We start from the raw sequence: 15,662 nt of genomic DNA, 5'->3' as shown, positions 1-15,662 counted from the left end.
TACTTCTCAGGATCTGGGCCACCTGTTTCTTTTCTAGATGACAACCCTCTATATTTCAGTTCTTGAAGGACAGGACAGGCCCAGTGCCTCCTCTCTTCTTGTCCCCATGGTGACCGCCTGGCCCTAGGCAATTTCACACTCAGAACTGCAGAGACTTGAAGGTAAACTGTGGCTTGGGGAAGCAATGGACCTTCTCTAAGCATCTCCAGAGTCAGTCAGTCAGGGTTCTACCTGGCTCATTGGATGCCCTGTCAGGTTTCTCCGAGAACCTATTTTTCTTAGTAATATTTTCATTTCCCTAGCATTTAAATATCTTCTAACCAAATACTTCATTAAGCAGGCGGTACAAGCAATATATACCCCCATTTTACAGAGGTGCAAATTGAAGGTCAGAGAGATTGAGCAACCTGCCTGTGTTCCTACAGCTGGTAAATAGTGGAGTCAGAATCCAAAGCCAAGTCCCCTGGTTGAGAGGGATGCTTTCTCCCTCTCCCTCTCAGTAGCCTAAGATAGTGTCACTAGGACGGGTATTGAGTCTCCTGCTTCGAATCCTGCCTCAGATATCCTCAGACTGTGTGGTTTAATCCTAATCATTTCACTTCTCTGCTTACCTATAACATGGGGGTCAATACTTGGAAACCCAAAAACTGAATCTAGAACACTTTTTTTTTTTTATCTTGGAACCAGTCCTGCTATTCCTCACCCAGAGTAGAAGCCACCATTCTTTTCTTTCCCAGAATGTCCTTAAAGAAAAGGAACCAACAGGTGCTAAACGAGGTATTTTGGGGGGTCCATCTACCCAGAGGCAGCAGTGCACTGTTGAAATGTAATTTAAATCCCATGAACATCTCTCTCAGTCTCAGTTTACCCACAAGAATAATGGGATGTTAATACTGCACAGTCTCCCTCTTTAGGTTGGGGGGAGGGATGAGAGGGAAGGGCTTTGTAAATGTGAAGCCCTAAATCAATGGGAGTTATTTCAATTAGTTGTGTCACTGGGACAGCCTGCTGCTGTTCTCTCTGAACCCCTATGACTAGAGTTCTCTAAGACAGGTATCTTATCTATGAGAAGTGGGTAATGAGCCTTCTTTCATTCTCTTCCATTACTCTGTTGTGGGGGACGCACTCTGAAAACTTTAAGCAACTGATTTAAGAAATCATCCTTATTTTTATTCATGACAATTACCCTTTAGTACCTTGAGGAAACTCTAGGCTAGGTATCTAGAATTAAGATCTTTGAAGTTTTAGATCTCTCTTTGACAGAAACTGGACCTTTCTGGCCTCCAGATTGGGACTCCCTGTTGGGGCCCTTCATTTCCTATCTTCTATCTCTATCCTCTGTCCTCCTAGCCCAGTACCCAGGGATGTGCTGGAGCCAACTCTAACCCACATGGGAGGATTATTAAATTTTTAATGTGAGCATTTAGACCTCAGAAATTGGCAAATGCTTTAAATTAGGACTTCGTATATTGTTTTGTTAATTGTCTAGTGATGACGGATAAAATTTTAAAAATGCAGGTTAAATTTAAAAGTGTATCCTGAAAACATAAACCTTTACAACAGTATTAAACATTTACCAGCACACTCCTGCTTGTCACCCCATGCCCTTTAGACTCAGTCTCATTTGGTCCCCTTTTCCCAGCCTCCTTACCCCCTTACCCTGCAGCTCTGGTTTCTTCCCCGACAGAATCTGGTAATAGATATGATAGCCTCGTTCCCCAGGCAGCTGGAAGATCACTCGGGATTTCTCCAGGAGGTCTGGGTGGGAGGGAGGATGGGAGGATGAGTTAGGGCACAAGACGAGAACCAACTAGCCTAGATTCTCTTATGGGGTCTCAGAGACAGAAAACTGTCCTAGAAGAATAGTTGGACATCCCTTTGCTGATGCAGGGAGGTTCTGGGCTGTGTCAGTGAAAACATGAATGAATGAGTGTGAATCTTCCCTGGTATGTATTCAAGTCTGTAGTATCATTATCTCTGTGTTAGTATAGTACAGTAGTGTTTCTGAATCTTCATAGGTGTCTGTCATTGTGTGCATGTCTTTAAGAGTGTCAGCTTCTAAGGAGGTTGTGTAAATGGTACAGTAAAAAGAATACTGACTCTGAAGTCAAGGGACCTATTTCTGACAGCTTACTGGGCAAGTCCCTTAACCTCTCTGTGCCTCAGTTTCCCCAATTGTAAAATAGAGGGGTTGGATTTGGTGGTCCTGTGTGATCCCTTCCAACTCTAACTTTATGATCCTATGCATGTGTTACTATGTCTATATAGAGACATGTGTACATGTGTATGGTTCTGTGTCAGTAAATGTCTAAGTGACATTAGGGGGAGCTGGGACAGTGCTGTATATGTGTGTGAGAAAGAGATGGAAAGTCAGAGATTTGGAATTTTTTCATTTATTCAATGAACATTTCTGGTGTGCCTGGATTTGTGTGTATCTCTCCCTCTCTCCCCCTCCCTCCCTCCTTCCTTCCTTCCTTCTCTCCCTTTCTCCCTCCCTCCCCCCTCTGTCTCTCTGTGTCTCTTTCTTCTCTGTCTCTGTCTCTCTCTGTCTCTCTCTCTCTCTCTCTCACTGTCTCTGTCTCTGTCTCTTCCCTCTCTCTGTCTTTCTCTGTCTCTCTGTCTCTGTCTCTCTGTCTCTGAATCTGTCTCTCTCTCTCTCTGTCTGAATCTGTCTCTCTCTCTCTCTCTCTCTCTCTCTCTCTCTCTCTCTCTCTCCATTCTGCCTTCCTTTTACCCATTTCTATCCCTGGGGATGGTGCTCCTGAACCTCACATCTCTGTTATAAAACAATCTTGAAATGTCAAGCCTGGCTGGAGGTTGATGGGGCAGGGGAAAGTTGGAGATTTGAGGACAAGGCTGCTTTTGTGCTAGGTCTGGTATACCGAAAACCAGAATCTTTTGTCTGCTCCATCCCCACTCCAGATCACTCCCTCTGACTTACAACTATCGATATCGGCAGACGCCAGCTTTCCTGATGGTCCAAAGTGGATCCGGATGAACTTTCCCTGAAGAGCAAAGGGGACACAGGCAGGCTATTAGTAGGCCTGGATTCTAGGGTTCCCAGGCCTCCATTCACTCCACGCCCATCCCAGTATCTCTAGGACCTGAACCTCTACTCCCCACGTCCTGGTCCTGGATGGCTGCTGTTCTTTCACCCCCTCACCTGCTCCCCTCCGTGCCCTCACCTACCCCTCTGTCCCCCAAACCACTTGGCTGTTGAACTCTGACCCTCACCCCTGACTGGGGGCCACAGGGCTGCTTCCCCGCCCCCTCCCTGGGATGACTCACAAAACGGGAGGAATTGTCATTCCTCAGGGTCTTGGCATTCCCAAAGGCCTCCAAAGCTGGGTTGGCTTCGATGATTTGATCTTCGAGGGTTCCCTGGAGTGGGGGGTGGCAAAAAAGGGCATCTTAATTGGGGGCTTCTGGCTACAAAGGTAGCTGGGAGTTAGAGGGGGAGGCTGACAGGGAGATCCCTTTTATTTTTTAATCTCACGGATTTGCTTTCTAGGAAACACAAGTGTAGCAGTGAAGGGGAGCCCTGAGAGTATGGATCTCCCTCTTCCCTCCCTAAGACCTCCCCAACTCACCCCAGTCTTGGTTGCCAAAAATTGCTGGAAAGAAAGAAGAAAGGAAAGAGAAATAGTGAGAAACTATAGTGAGATAGTGAGAAACATTGTGAGGTGAAGGCTAAAGGGCCAAGGGCAGCATGTTGGTTAGTGGGGAGAACCTGGGCACAGGGTTAACAAAACTACCCAATTGGGCTGTCCCCATTGGAGGAGAAACTCCACAGAATCGTCTGGGAGAAAGAAGAAGGCGCAGATGGAGAAACGCAAAAGGCAGAGGGAGAAGGGGGAGAGGGAGGTGAGGAAGGAGAAAGGGCATAGAAAGGGGAGCTGGAGGATTGGGGAGCTTCCTTCTGCTCCCTACTTGCTCTTCCACCTTCTCCTCCAGCCCACTTCAGCCAGGAAGGAGTCTCCCCTTTGTCCCCCCCCCCCCATATGGGAACTCAAGGTCAGGGAACTGGAGCTGAAATCCTGACTCTGGCATTCCCTAAGGCTTCGGTTTTCTCCTCTGTAAAATAGGGCACAGGATACCAGCCCTGGCTCCCTCACAGGACTCTAGAAACTGATCTGTGAAGATGAACACTCTGTGTTATTCTTGCACTATGCTCTGCCCCGCTGTGTCTGGCTCAGAGGTTCCGCTGCTTCCCAGTCACTGGCCCCTCTGAGCACTGACTTAGGGGAAATGATTGGGACTCTTACATGCCTTAGGATGTGGGGTCTGTTGGCCAATTAGGGGCCGCTAGATGGCGCCATAGCGTGCAGAGTGCCAAACCTGGAGTCAGGAATACCTGAATTCAAATGTGACCTCAGACATTTGCTAGCTGGGTGATCCTGGGCAAGTCACTTCACCCTGTCTGCCTCGGTTTCCTCATCTGTAAAATGAGCTGGAGAGGGAAATGGCCAACCATTCGGTGTCTTTGCCAAGAAAACCCCAAGTCGGGGTCACAAAGAGTTGGACATGACTAAAAAGACTGACTCATTGGGTTAACTGCAAAGACATATGTGTATTCTATGTACTCCTCCGACCATCTCTCAGAAGTAGCAAGTCCAAGGGTAAATGTAAAGTAATAGCTTACTCCCCACGCACAATATACCCCTCATAGTGAGGGATTCCCCAAAGCCTGGCCACAACAATATGGTGGCAGCCAGAAAGGCTAATTTTTAAAAAGAGATGTAGAAGGGGAAAGGATGAAACGACTGTCCTCTGTCCAGACCAGATCACCTTTGGACAGTCGTATATAGCACTTTTTAAAGAATATTGACAAATTGAATAAAAGTGGAGCTCAAGACTGTCTAGGGAATCATTTGAAGGAACTATGGTGGTATAGCCTAGAGAAGACATGATTGATATCTTCAGATATTTGCAGGGATCCAAAATATGGAAGCTGTAAGAGGCAGAAATTGCTGCATTTGAAGGTAGAGAGAACCTGGATTTGAATCCCAGCTACAATATCAACTAGCTAGGTGACCTTGAGCTAATCAGTATCCTCATCCATAAAGTAGGAATGAGGCAGCATGGCAGAGTCGATAGAAAGCTGGGCTTGAAGGCAGGAAGATCTGCCTCCACAACACTCTGGCTGTGTGATTCTGGACAAGTCACCTAACCCTGCAATGTTCTAGGCAACTTTATAACTATAATTTGTAAAGAAGGTGCTAATTTTCATTGAGAGAGGGAGTTTCTTCTTTGGGAGTTTATTATACCAGTGAAGTAAGATTTATACCAGGAATGCAGGGCTGGTTCAATATTAGGAAAACAAAACTATCAGTATAATTGGCCATATTAATAACCAAATTATTATACCAGTGAAATTCCATATCTGATCAATCAATCAGTCAGTCAATAAGCATTTAATAAGCATCTATAATGTTCCAGGCATTGTATTAGGCACTGGGGATAAAAATAAAAATGAAATAATCCCTCCAACAATATTTTCTGAATTTACCTGACCCAACTATTGTAGAGGCTTTGCCAACTCTCTGTTTTTTAGAATTTTCATTCCAGTAAAATGTAAGCTTTTTTAGGGCAAGAATTATCTCATTTTTTCATGTATATCCCCCTAGCAGAGTATTAGGGACACAATAAGAATTTTTTGTTAATTGATTGCTGATTGAGAAAAATGTACATTATTACTGCTCTTGGTCCCAGAGGGCATAACTAGAATCATCTAGAGAAAATTATGGAAAGATAGATTTTAGTTAGAAAATACTCTATTCAGGGCAAGTACCACAAGATAGGTCCAGGGTCAACAATATGAAGTGTTTCTTCAAGTCAAGAGAAGTTTGATTGGCAAAAAGTAGGGGAAACCTCAGCAAGACAACTGTGATCTCAAGGAGATCATCAACTCAAGGAGAGTACCCAGGACGGTGCCTTATGCTGGTGAACAACAACCCCCAGGATATCAAAAGGCTAGCTCCTTCCAGAAGGCTACCATGTGGGAAGGAACAAAATCTGGTTGAGGTCTCAATGAAAGAACTCAATAAAGAGGCAGCAAAACTATGGCAGTTGGTCACTTTCTATATCCAGTCTCAGTCTCTCTTCTGATCTTCAGTCCTACCTCACCAATTGCCTTCAAACTAGATGACCCATAGACATCTCAAATTAAACATGCCCCAAAGAGAAAACTATCATTTTCCCCCAAAGCTCATCCTTCTACCAAACTCCCCTACTTCTGTTGGTAGAATCACTATCCTTTCAATACTCCAGTTTGTAAGCTTAGTGTTATCTGAGACATTTCCCAATGTTCTACCACATAGCTAATCAATTTTCCGACATTACTGTGTCTACATCCAAATATGTATGTATTATGAATATTGCTGACTTGTCTCCCCTCATCAAATGTAAGCTCTTTGAGGGTAGGAATGATTTCATTTTTGTCTTTGTATCTCTCCAGGCCACCCAGCTCAGTGCCTAGCATTATCTATTAGACATATAATAAATACTTATTGTTGGAGTGACTGATTCTAATTTTAACTAATTATTCTTGCTAACTACATGCTAAATTTGCCTCATTGTTTCTCAAATGTTATCAGCTCCTCCAGATTTTAGCACCTTGGGCAACCACCCAGTAGCCTCACTTAGTTATGGATCTGTTTGTGGAAAAGTGAAATTGACTTCCTTTTTTGAGTGGTGAACTTCTGTTCTCATCAGGGGAAATTTTTAAGTGAAAGTTCAGAGGAGATTTCTAAGGTATTAGCTTGGACTAAATGATTGCTGACATTCTTTCCAAGGCAGCTTTCAAGATTTCACAGTGAAGAGAAAGGCGTTATGACCCTGGTCACTCTTCTCTCCTTTCAAAATCTCTTATTCTTGGGCTTCTCTTGTGGGATCTGAATCTGCTCCCCTTTGCTTTTCCAAATTTTGCTTTCAGAGGCTTTTGCTTTTCCCTGCTAGCCCAAAGATCCAAAACTATCTTTCCTTATGTTGTCTCATTTCCACTAGCCACTCAGGAGAAAGTAGGGGGGAAAAGGGGAAGATTCAAAAGGAAAGGTAAAAAAAAGAGAGGGTGGGAAAAAGAAAGAAAAAACGCCCCAAACAGGGAGATCAGACATGAAAAGGGAAAGGTGACAAAATAGAAGGAGGGGAGAAATGATAATGTCAAAAGCACAAGAAAAAAAAACACCACAAAACCAAAATGCCCCCAGAGAGCAAGGCTCAACAGATGGACACGGGACTGGACAGGACCCGGAGAGACCTGTAGGTGGGTGGGCATCATTCAATAAAAGCCAGAGGTCCTGGGAGGAAGGAGCAAAGGGAACTCCAGAGCTCTGGACACAGGGCCCCGGGCTGGTCAAGCCTTGCTCAGGCCAGAGTCTTGCCTCCCTGGGGAGGAGGCTCAGGCAGGGCCAGGGCTGAGAAGCCCCAGAAGGAAAATAGGAAAAAGGAGAAAAGGAGGAAGAAAAGAAGGGGAACAAGCCGAAGCCAAAACAGGGTAGGTCTTACGGCTTTCTTGCCCGGCCCCTCTCCCAGGGCAGCGACGATGGCAAAATATTGAATGACCCGCTTGGTGTTAACGGTCTTACCAGCTCCTGACTCTCCGCTTGGGTGACAGAAAAGCCAATCAGTATCTATTGGAAGGCTTCTCCCACCCCTTTATTGCCCCCTCACCCCTAGTCCTCCCCTACCCTGGGATCCCCAAGGAAAGTCTTGGCCTGGTGAGGAAATAGGGGTCAGGTCCCCTACTCCCACTCTCCTGGGGAGCTAGAGGCTTAGATGTGTGAGGCAGAAAGGAAGGCCCTCCCAGAGGAAGAAGCTCAGGGGCTGACTTAGAGCTGTGGTTCTGTGGGTGAGGTGGGAAGGGGAATAGTCTCTGAAGGCTTGGAACTACTCCCAGCCCAGTCTAGTTAGTGCCTTGGTGCCCTGATATATGTTTGGAGCGTTGGGGGACCCTGAGCCCCAGTTCTGAGTCAGCGAGCTAGAGAGGATGCGGGTGGAAGGAGACAGTCTCATCCGCTCCCTGGCCCTAGGCTGGACCCCCAGCCCCTTCCCCTGCCTCCCATTTCCCTCCCCAACATCGGGTACTCACGTGATAAGCATGGACTGGTTTTCTCGATCTATAAGGAAAGGGGTGAGATGTGGATCTCAGTCCCCAGCACAATTTCTCCTCCTGCCCCCCTCTCCTCCTCCCCGCCAAGCAAACCAGCCCCAGGCCCTGGTGGCCTTGTGCCTACATATCAGGGGAGTCAGCCTGGTCCATAGACCAGAATGGGGGGAGCTACAGGAGGGGTCTGACTCAGGAATCAGGCGGGTGGGCCCCTTACTCTGCAGCATGGAGTGGTAGGCGTTGTCTGCCACAGAGTAGATGTGGGGGGGCGCCTCCGTGCGACGCTTGCCCTTGTAAGCAGCTACCACAGGGGCAGTGTAGACCGGAAGCCACTTGTAGGGATTGATGGTGACACAAAACAAGCCTGAGTAAGTCTGCAGGAGAAAGGAAACCCCACTCAGAATCCCATGGCCGCCCCTCTCTCCAGGGCTTTTCCACAGTCACCCACTGCCCCGCTCCTGGTGTAGCCAACTCATTCCTCCCCTTCTTGGTTCTCTGCCCCCCTCCTATCTCAGCCGCTTAGAATCCCTGGCTTCCCTGCAGGCTCCCTCAAACACTGTCTCTGGCAGGTCCTGGGGCCGCCTACTGACCCCCACTGTCCCCCAGCACTTTGTGCTGCCTGAAGATCTTTGGCATGTACTTACTTACCTGTGTACATGCTGTTGCCCTGACCCCCCCCCCCATGCCTAGCCCAGAATCCTTTGCTGAGAGAGCAGATTCCCTTAGAACCCTTCCTTGCCTTTGGCTCTCTAGTGCCCAGCACAGGCCCAGTTTATGGTGGGATGCTTCAAAAAGACCGTTGTCTGATCAGCTGTCAGGTGCTGACTGAGGCGCCTCCAGGAGCCCGTGATCCCCCCAACCTGGCTGAAGGAATTTTCTGGTATGTGGGGCTGCCCTTCCCAGGGCCCTCTGCAGGACCCCAGACTTGGGCACCTGCCCTGGCCTGAGGGACTCACATAGATCATCCAGTGGGCGTAGCGTTGACGAAGGTTGTGTAGGACCGAGGCTTCGTTGAGGTGGGTCATCATGGACATGTCCTCCACCAGGTCAAAGCGAGGTGGGTTCATGGACTGCACGTCAGCCTCACGTACGGTGAGGATCTGGAGGGGAAATGGGGACCATCACTGGGTGTCTCCAAAACCTTTTCCCCTGGGCCCCTCCTGGCCCCAATCTCATGCAGAGGCCCCAGTCACACACCCAGGAGAGGGTCCACATGAGCCAGCTGATCAGTTTTGAGAAAGAGAAGGGCACAAAGGAGGAGAGGGCAGGGCTACTATTCTGGGGTGAGGGGTAGGGGAGGCCAGAAGGTCAGAGCTGGAGGGGACCTGAGAGCTCATACAGTCCAGCCTGCTCCCCAGTTTAGGAATCCCTGCTACAAAATCCCAGACAAGGAGTTATCTAGCTTCTGCCTGAAGATCTTCAGTGACAGGGAGCTCACTACCTCCCAAAGCCTACTATCCCATGGGTGCACTGTTAGAAAGTCTTTTCTTCTACTGAACTGAAATCTGCTTCCTTGGAATTTTGCTCTCTCTCTTTCTTTCTCTCTCTCTCTGTCTCTCTGCCTCTCTCTGTCTCTGTCTCTCTGTCTCTGTCTCTCTCTCTCTCTGTCTCTCTCTGTGTGTCTCTCTCTGCCCCTCCCTCTCTCTGTCTCTCTCTTTCTTGCTGAGGCAATTGGGGTTAAGTGACTTGCCCAGGGTCACACAGCTAGGAAATGTTTAAGTATCTGAGATCAGATTGGAACTCAGGTCCTCCTGACTTCAGGGCTGGTGCTCTATCCACTGAGCCACCTAGCTGCCCCCATACCCTAACTCTCTTAATACTGTTTTCTGGCACCAAGTGGAATAAATCTAGGTGGTGTAGTACCCAGAACGTTGAGTTTGGAATAAGGAAGACTTGAGTTTTCTGATGCTTATGGGCTAAGTGCCTGAGCAAGGCACTTAATCAGCTGTCCTCAGTTTTCTCACTGTAAAATGGGCATAATGATAGCACTCATCTCCCCCCCCCTCCCCCAAGTTATTGTGAGGATCAAATGAGATAATATTTATAAAGTGCTTAATATATCTGGCACATAGTTGGTACTAAATAAACACTTGTTTCCCTCTCTCTCTTTCAGATATTTGATGAAAGAGATCATAGAATCAAACATTTAAAACTAAAAAGATACTTCAAAGGCAATTGAGTTCAACCCACACCCCTTTTTCTTAATGTATGGAAAAAATTGAGGCAGAGACAAATTGTGATTTGGCCAGAGTCACACGGCTAATAAGTAGTCCAGTGCCCTATATTAGGCTGCTTCAAAATATCCATTATGGCTCTTCTCTTTTCCAGGCTTACCCTCCCCATTTCCTTAATTAAGTCTTGTGCAGTATCAAGTTTCATTCAATTCATTTCAATTAAGGCCATATGCCTACCATGTGCCAGGAACTGTGTTAGGTACTAGGCATACAAACAAAAAACTGAGAAATAGTTCCTGCTCTCAAAAAGCTTACAATATCTTCCTAAGAGTTATAATCTGACACAGATAATATAAATAAAAATTATAATATAACTATATTTATACATATAAATATAAATAATAAAGCCTCTCATTTAAAAGAAAATGAAGGATAATTTAAGGTGGGAAGAAGCCTTTGCTCATGTGTGGAATGGATCCCTCTTCCCTTGCCCATCTCCCCTTGCTGAAATGTATCTATCTTTCACTGCCCAGCTCAGGTGCCACCACCTCCAGGAAGCCGTCTGTTATCCCTCTTCTCAGTTCAAAGTGATCCTTCCCTTTCCATATCTCTTAGGCTTCTCTATTTGGCCTTCAGTTCATTTAATTGAGGTATAATGGAAAAAACTGTGGGATTTGTAGATGAGAAAACATGAAATGGGCTTGAAAATCTCTCAAAAATGCAAAAAAAAAAAAAAAAAAAAGACTCTGGCAATTCAATGATTCAATTAAATCCAAAAGTATTTATTAAAGTATTTTACTATGTGATGGGAATACAGAGACAGAAATAAAATTAGTCCCTAATCTTGAATTTATATTCTAAGTAAACACCCTGCGCTTATTATGTGACCCTGGGCAAGTCATTTTGCCTTGCCAAAACAACAACAACAACAACAACAAATCCGATGATGACAATAAACAAACAAACAAACAAAAACCCAAGCAGAAAAAAAGAAATGGAAGCAATTAATCATGGTATCATTTACCCTATAATCACCTATATTAGACCTATATATCCTATATACTTATAGGAGATAGGGAGAGGAATTCCCACATAAGGATATTCATCTACCAGTGCTGATCCACACCTTATCTGCAATTTTTAGAGCACTGAGAGGTTAAGTACTTTATTGGGGGTCACACAGCCAGGATATTAGAGGTGAGGCTTGAAGGCAGGTCTTCCTGGTCTTGAGGCTGGTTTTATGTCTGCTACTGTCCTGCCTCTCATTTATATATCCACCTCCCCCTTATTTTAAATGGTGAGCTTTCTGCTGACAAAAAATGTTTTTCCTCTATGGATCTGTGTTGCCCTTGGAGCTTAGAAGAACAGACCATAGGATCATAGATTTTAGACCAGAAAGGACTCTAGAGTCCATTGAATACAATTCCTTCATTTTACAAATGAGGAAACTGAGGCTGACTAAGGTGATTACTTTTAGGTAAGTAGGGCTTAAACCTACGTCTTCCTGACCCTAGGCCCACTGTTCTCTCCACTGAACCCCCTCAGTGCTATTCAACTTGAATCAGCATTATCCAGTTAGAATACATGACAAGACCATCAGCTTCCTCACCCTGGACTCTCGACTTCTGTTCATTCAGCCTTAGAGCCCATTGGCTTTTGGGGGTTACTACTGCACACAGGATTCATATTGAACCTGTGATCATCCAAGACACACACACACCTTCAATCTATTTTTCAAATGATTTTTTCTTCCAATTACATCTCCTTTATAATTATGGCCAGATGGCCAATTGCTCCATGGGGAAGTGTATCGAGTTAATCATGTCTTCCCCTTCCTCTTATTACCTCTGTAGATTTTTTTTTGTGTGTGTGTGTGTGTGTGTGTGTGTGTGTGACAGAGAGAGACAAAGAAACAGAGAAAGCAAGCTTATAGGTTAGAATAAGCCTTTGATTTGTGTGTGTTTGCCCTTACAGGCTTACAGCTATAGAGCTGAAGGGGACCTTAAGAGGTGATCTAGTCCAACCCTCTCACTTTGCAAGAAACTGAGCCCAGAGACACTAAGTGCTTTATACCATGTTCACATAGTTCCTCTGCATCTTCTCCTAGATCTTATTATTTCTTTGTCACAGTCACGGCCCTGACTTACCTGTCTAGAGTCAAAAGTGGGATTAGAGTAAGACTTCATTCATCCTTGGGAAGGTGATTTCCCTTGAGTTCTGGCTACTTGGGGTAGGGCAGATGGTGTGTTTTGGGATCATAGGGCCGGACCCAGGTAGTCTGAGGGTCCCAGAGCTATCAGAGTAGGGGAGGTTAGATGTGTCAGGGATTTTCAGGCAAAGAACAAGTTCTGGGAAAGTGAAGTGCAGGAGCTCTTACCTTCTGGTCCTTGGTCTCCACAGTGACTCTGCCAGCCTTTATCTCCTTGATTTCTGCCTCCAGATAGGCTTCCTGCTCATCAGGGACCCAGACCCATTTCTTCCCTGGAGAAGGGGAAATAAGAATGTCAGGATTGGGAAAGAGGGAACCTCTTCTAGTGGAGGGTTCAGGAGCTTCCAGGGATAGATGTGAAAACAATAACTCTCTCTGATCTCCCCATCTCTGAGACCTCCTATTACCCACCCCAACAATATTACCCTCCCAAACACTGGGTCTTCTCCTACCCTTATCCCTGAGGTTCCTCATTTCCCTCTCCTCCAACCCTAAGAAAGCTCTGACGTTTCTGTGTACATGAGGGATACTTAGAAGCGGGAAACCTAGATTCTGACCTCAGCTCAGCCACTAACTCACAGGGTGATTTTGGATAAGTCCCCTTTAAGATTCACCTTACTCATCTGGGAATGAGGATGTCTATAAATATGGACATAGAGAGACAAAGAGACCAAATACACACAGAAGAAAATCCCTCCTTATGACCCCCACAGCCCAGAGGTTTAACAGAGGTAGCCTGCCCTAACCATCTAGGGGTAGGCGTGTTGTGCCTCTGACTCTTTCCAGGGCCCTTGGCCCACAGCCCCTTTGTCCTTGTGTTCACATCACTCTCCCCTTGTCTCCACCTTTGTTCAAACTGTTCTCTATGCCTGGAATGTCCTCCCTCCCCCTCTTGGCTGGTTGGATTCCTACCCATCCTTTTAAATGCAGCTCACTTGAGAACCAACTCTTCCCCTGACACCCTCAGCCTTCCTCCCCTCAGATCTACCCACTGCCTTTCCTTTCACACCGCTTTAATGTACTCATTGAGTTATATTGGGTTTTATAGTTTGGAATCTGTAAATGGGCTCCATGAGGGCAGGAATCACATCTCAGCCAAAGGTATCCAAGGCCTAGAAGCATTCTTTCCCCCTGTAGATGTGCTTATTAAATGTCTGTTGAATTTACTAATAGGCAGACAAGGCTCCCCTGGGTGAGAGTATGAGGCTGGGAGTCAGGAACACTAGTCTGAATCCTGCCTCAGATACTCGCTATGTGAGATTTTTCAAGGCACTTAACCCCTCTTAACCTATGTTTCCTTCTTATTAAAATGGAAATAACAATAGCACCTACTTCACAGGGATTGTGAGGATCAAGTGAAATAAAACATGGAAAGGACTTGGTAAACCTTAAAGTGCCATATTAGGCATATCAGGTGCCAAAATGAGCTATTGTTATAATGATAACTATTACTCTTTAATTAGAGCTTTGGCTTTGTGTTGTGGTCTCCAACACCCAAGCCCCTGTGGCTTCAGATTCCCCACACTGCAGTCCCCCACCTGGGCCTGAGTCTGCGACCCTATGTCCCATACCCACTCTCACCATCGCCTGGAACGGTGTGCACCTTCACCATTTCTTGGTAGCTCTTTCTCAGGTAGGCGGCAGCCTCCCCCAATTCACTCAGGTCCATCATGGTGGCACAGATGGTAGTCGCGACGACAAGAAGTAAGGAATAGAAAGAGAATCCGGGGAGTCCTGTGGGGAGAAGATAGGAAATAAAGAAGGGTCGATGAGGGAGTACCAGGGCTGGTCCAGGGCAAGTCAGTGTGCAAGATCCCTGGAGGAGGCAGGAGGGCAGGCCCTGGAGCTTCATGGAATTGTTCCTTCAGCCACTCTCAGGTTAGAAGCCAAGTTAGGGGCAAAAAACAGCCCAACCCTCCCTCCTCCTCCACACTCACACACAGACACATAGAGCTACAAGTTAGGACGCAGCATGTCATTGGTAAACACATCCACACTCAGACCCCTCGGAGAGAAGTCTATTTGCCCACTCAGACTCCTCCCCACTCATTGTCTTGTCCACCTCCGCATTCACAGACGTAGTCAAAGACCTGCCCTCCCACAGACATACCCACAGAGCTACACATTTGCAGATATAGCCAAGTGTGAATAGCCATTCACATAGCCAGAGTCCCACCACACTCAAGCCCAGCTCACACTCCCCCACCCGATATCACCAACCTCAGCACCCGAAGTGAAGGCCTGGGGCAGCTCAGCCTCTTTTATCAGCCCTGTCAAGGTCAGCAGGGGAGCTATGTCAGCAATCCCCATGTGTCAGCGCGGGCCCAGTGACCCCCCCATCCTGGCCACAGGACACAAAAGGCAAATTCCCTTTTATCTCCATCCCAGCCAGCACCGCCCAGGGGCTATTTTTACCTCCTATTGTCAGGGGAGCACAAAGACAGAGAGAGACACTGAGAGACTGAAATACAGAGACAAACAGAGACATTGGGAGGCTGGAATAAAGAGATAGAGACTAGAACACAGAGATATAGAGACACTGAGATTGAAATACAGGGGCAGAGACAGAGATTGAAATACATAAACAAAGAGAAACACAAGAGGTTGAAATACAGTGATAGAGAGAGACATTGGAAGGCTGAAATACAGAGATAAGACAAATACAGAGACACAGAGACTGAAATACAGACACACAGAAAAAATACAGGGACAGAAACAGAGAATGAAATACAGACACAAAGAGAAACACAAGAGGTTGAAATATAGAAATAGAGAGACATTGGGAGGCTGAAATACAGAGATAGAGACATTGAGAGATTGAAATACAGAAACACACTAAAACTAAAATACAGGATCAAAGACAGTGAGAAATTGAAATACAGAGATAAAGAGAAACACTGAGACTGAAAAAGAGAGAGAGAGAAAGAGAGAGAGAGACTGAAATACTGAGAGAGAGACACTGAGAGATTGGAATACAGAGACACTGAGACTGAAATACAGAAGCAGAGAAAGACAGTGAAAGACTGAAATACAGAGATAGAAACACTAAGAGACTGAAATATAGAAACAGAGAGACAAACTGAAATACAGATATATAGAGAGAGACACTGAAAGACTGAAATACAAAGACTAAGGAACATAAAGTCAAAGGCACAGAGAAAGAAACAGGAAT

At 46.0% G+C, this 15,662-nt stretch overlaps 2 protein-coding genes across 2 annotated transcripts in view; both read right to left on the bottom strand.

Annotated features, from left to right (window-relative positions):
- The window catches only part of LOC100914511 (myosin-7B), a gene marked incomplete at its 5' end in the record, with an annotated part of 33,355 nt that extends 24,201 nt beyond the window's left edge, over positions 1-9,154 (bottom strand). Inside the window, 7 exons of the mRNA XM_031953901.1 lie at positions 1,660-1,758; positions 2,942-3,005; positions 3,289-3,381; positions 3,591-3,614; positions 8,090-8,117; positions 8,325-8,481; positions 9,064-9,154. Coding sequence (XP_031809761.1) covers positions 1,660-1,758; positions 2,942-3,005; positions 3,289-3,381; positions 3,591-3,614; positions 8,090-8,117; positions 8,325-8,481; positions 9,064-9,154 — 556 coding nt within the window. The remainder of the gene's footprint in view (positions 1-1,659; positions 1,759-2,941; positions 3,006-3,288; positions 3,382-3,590; positions 3,615-8,089; positions 8,118-8,324; positions 8,482-9,063) is intronic.
- Positions 9,155-11,147: 1,993 nt separating this feature from the next.
- LOC116421702 (myosin-7B-like) lies at positions 11,148-14,691 on the bottom strand. Its single transcript, XM_031953904.1, has 3 exons — positions 14,072-14,691; positions 12,659-12,762; positions 11,148-11,188 (listed from the first exon to the last, which is right to left on the bottom strand). Exons 1-3 carry the CDS (start codon positions 14,340-14,342, stop codon positions 11,180-11,182), a joined length of 384 nt encoding a protein of 127 aa, XP_031809764.1. The 5' UTR covers positions 14,343-14,691; the 3' UTR covers positions 11,148-11,179.
- Positions 14,692-15,662: the final 971 nt, after the last annotated feature.

Source organism: Sarcophilus harrisii, chromosome 2 (assembly GCF_902635505.1).
Source record: "Sarcophilus harrisii chromosome 2, mSarHar1.11, whole genome shotgun sequence".
NCBI lineage: Eukaryota > Metazoa > Chordata > Mammalia > Dasyuromorphia > Dasyuridae > Sarcophilus > Sarcophilus harrisii.
Note: the sequence above shows the minus strand (reverse complement) of the source record. Positions and strands in the feature narration are given on the sequence as shown.

What these genes read in the sequence shown, in the direction of transcription:
- LOC116421702 (XM_031953904.1), bottom strand. Translation starts at nt 14,342, where the DNA reads ATGAAGCTCCAGGGCCTGCCCTCCTGCCTCCTCCAGGGATCTTGCACA. An exon ending in GCACACCGTTCCAGGCGATG is followed by an intron (nt 12,763 to 14,071) that starts GTGAGAGTGGGT and finishes CCCCTTCTCCAG; the next exon opens with GGAAGAAATGGGTCTGGGTC.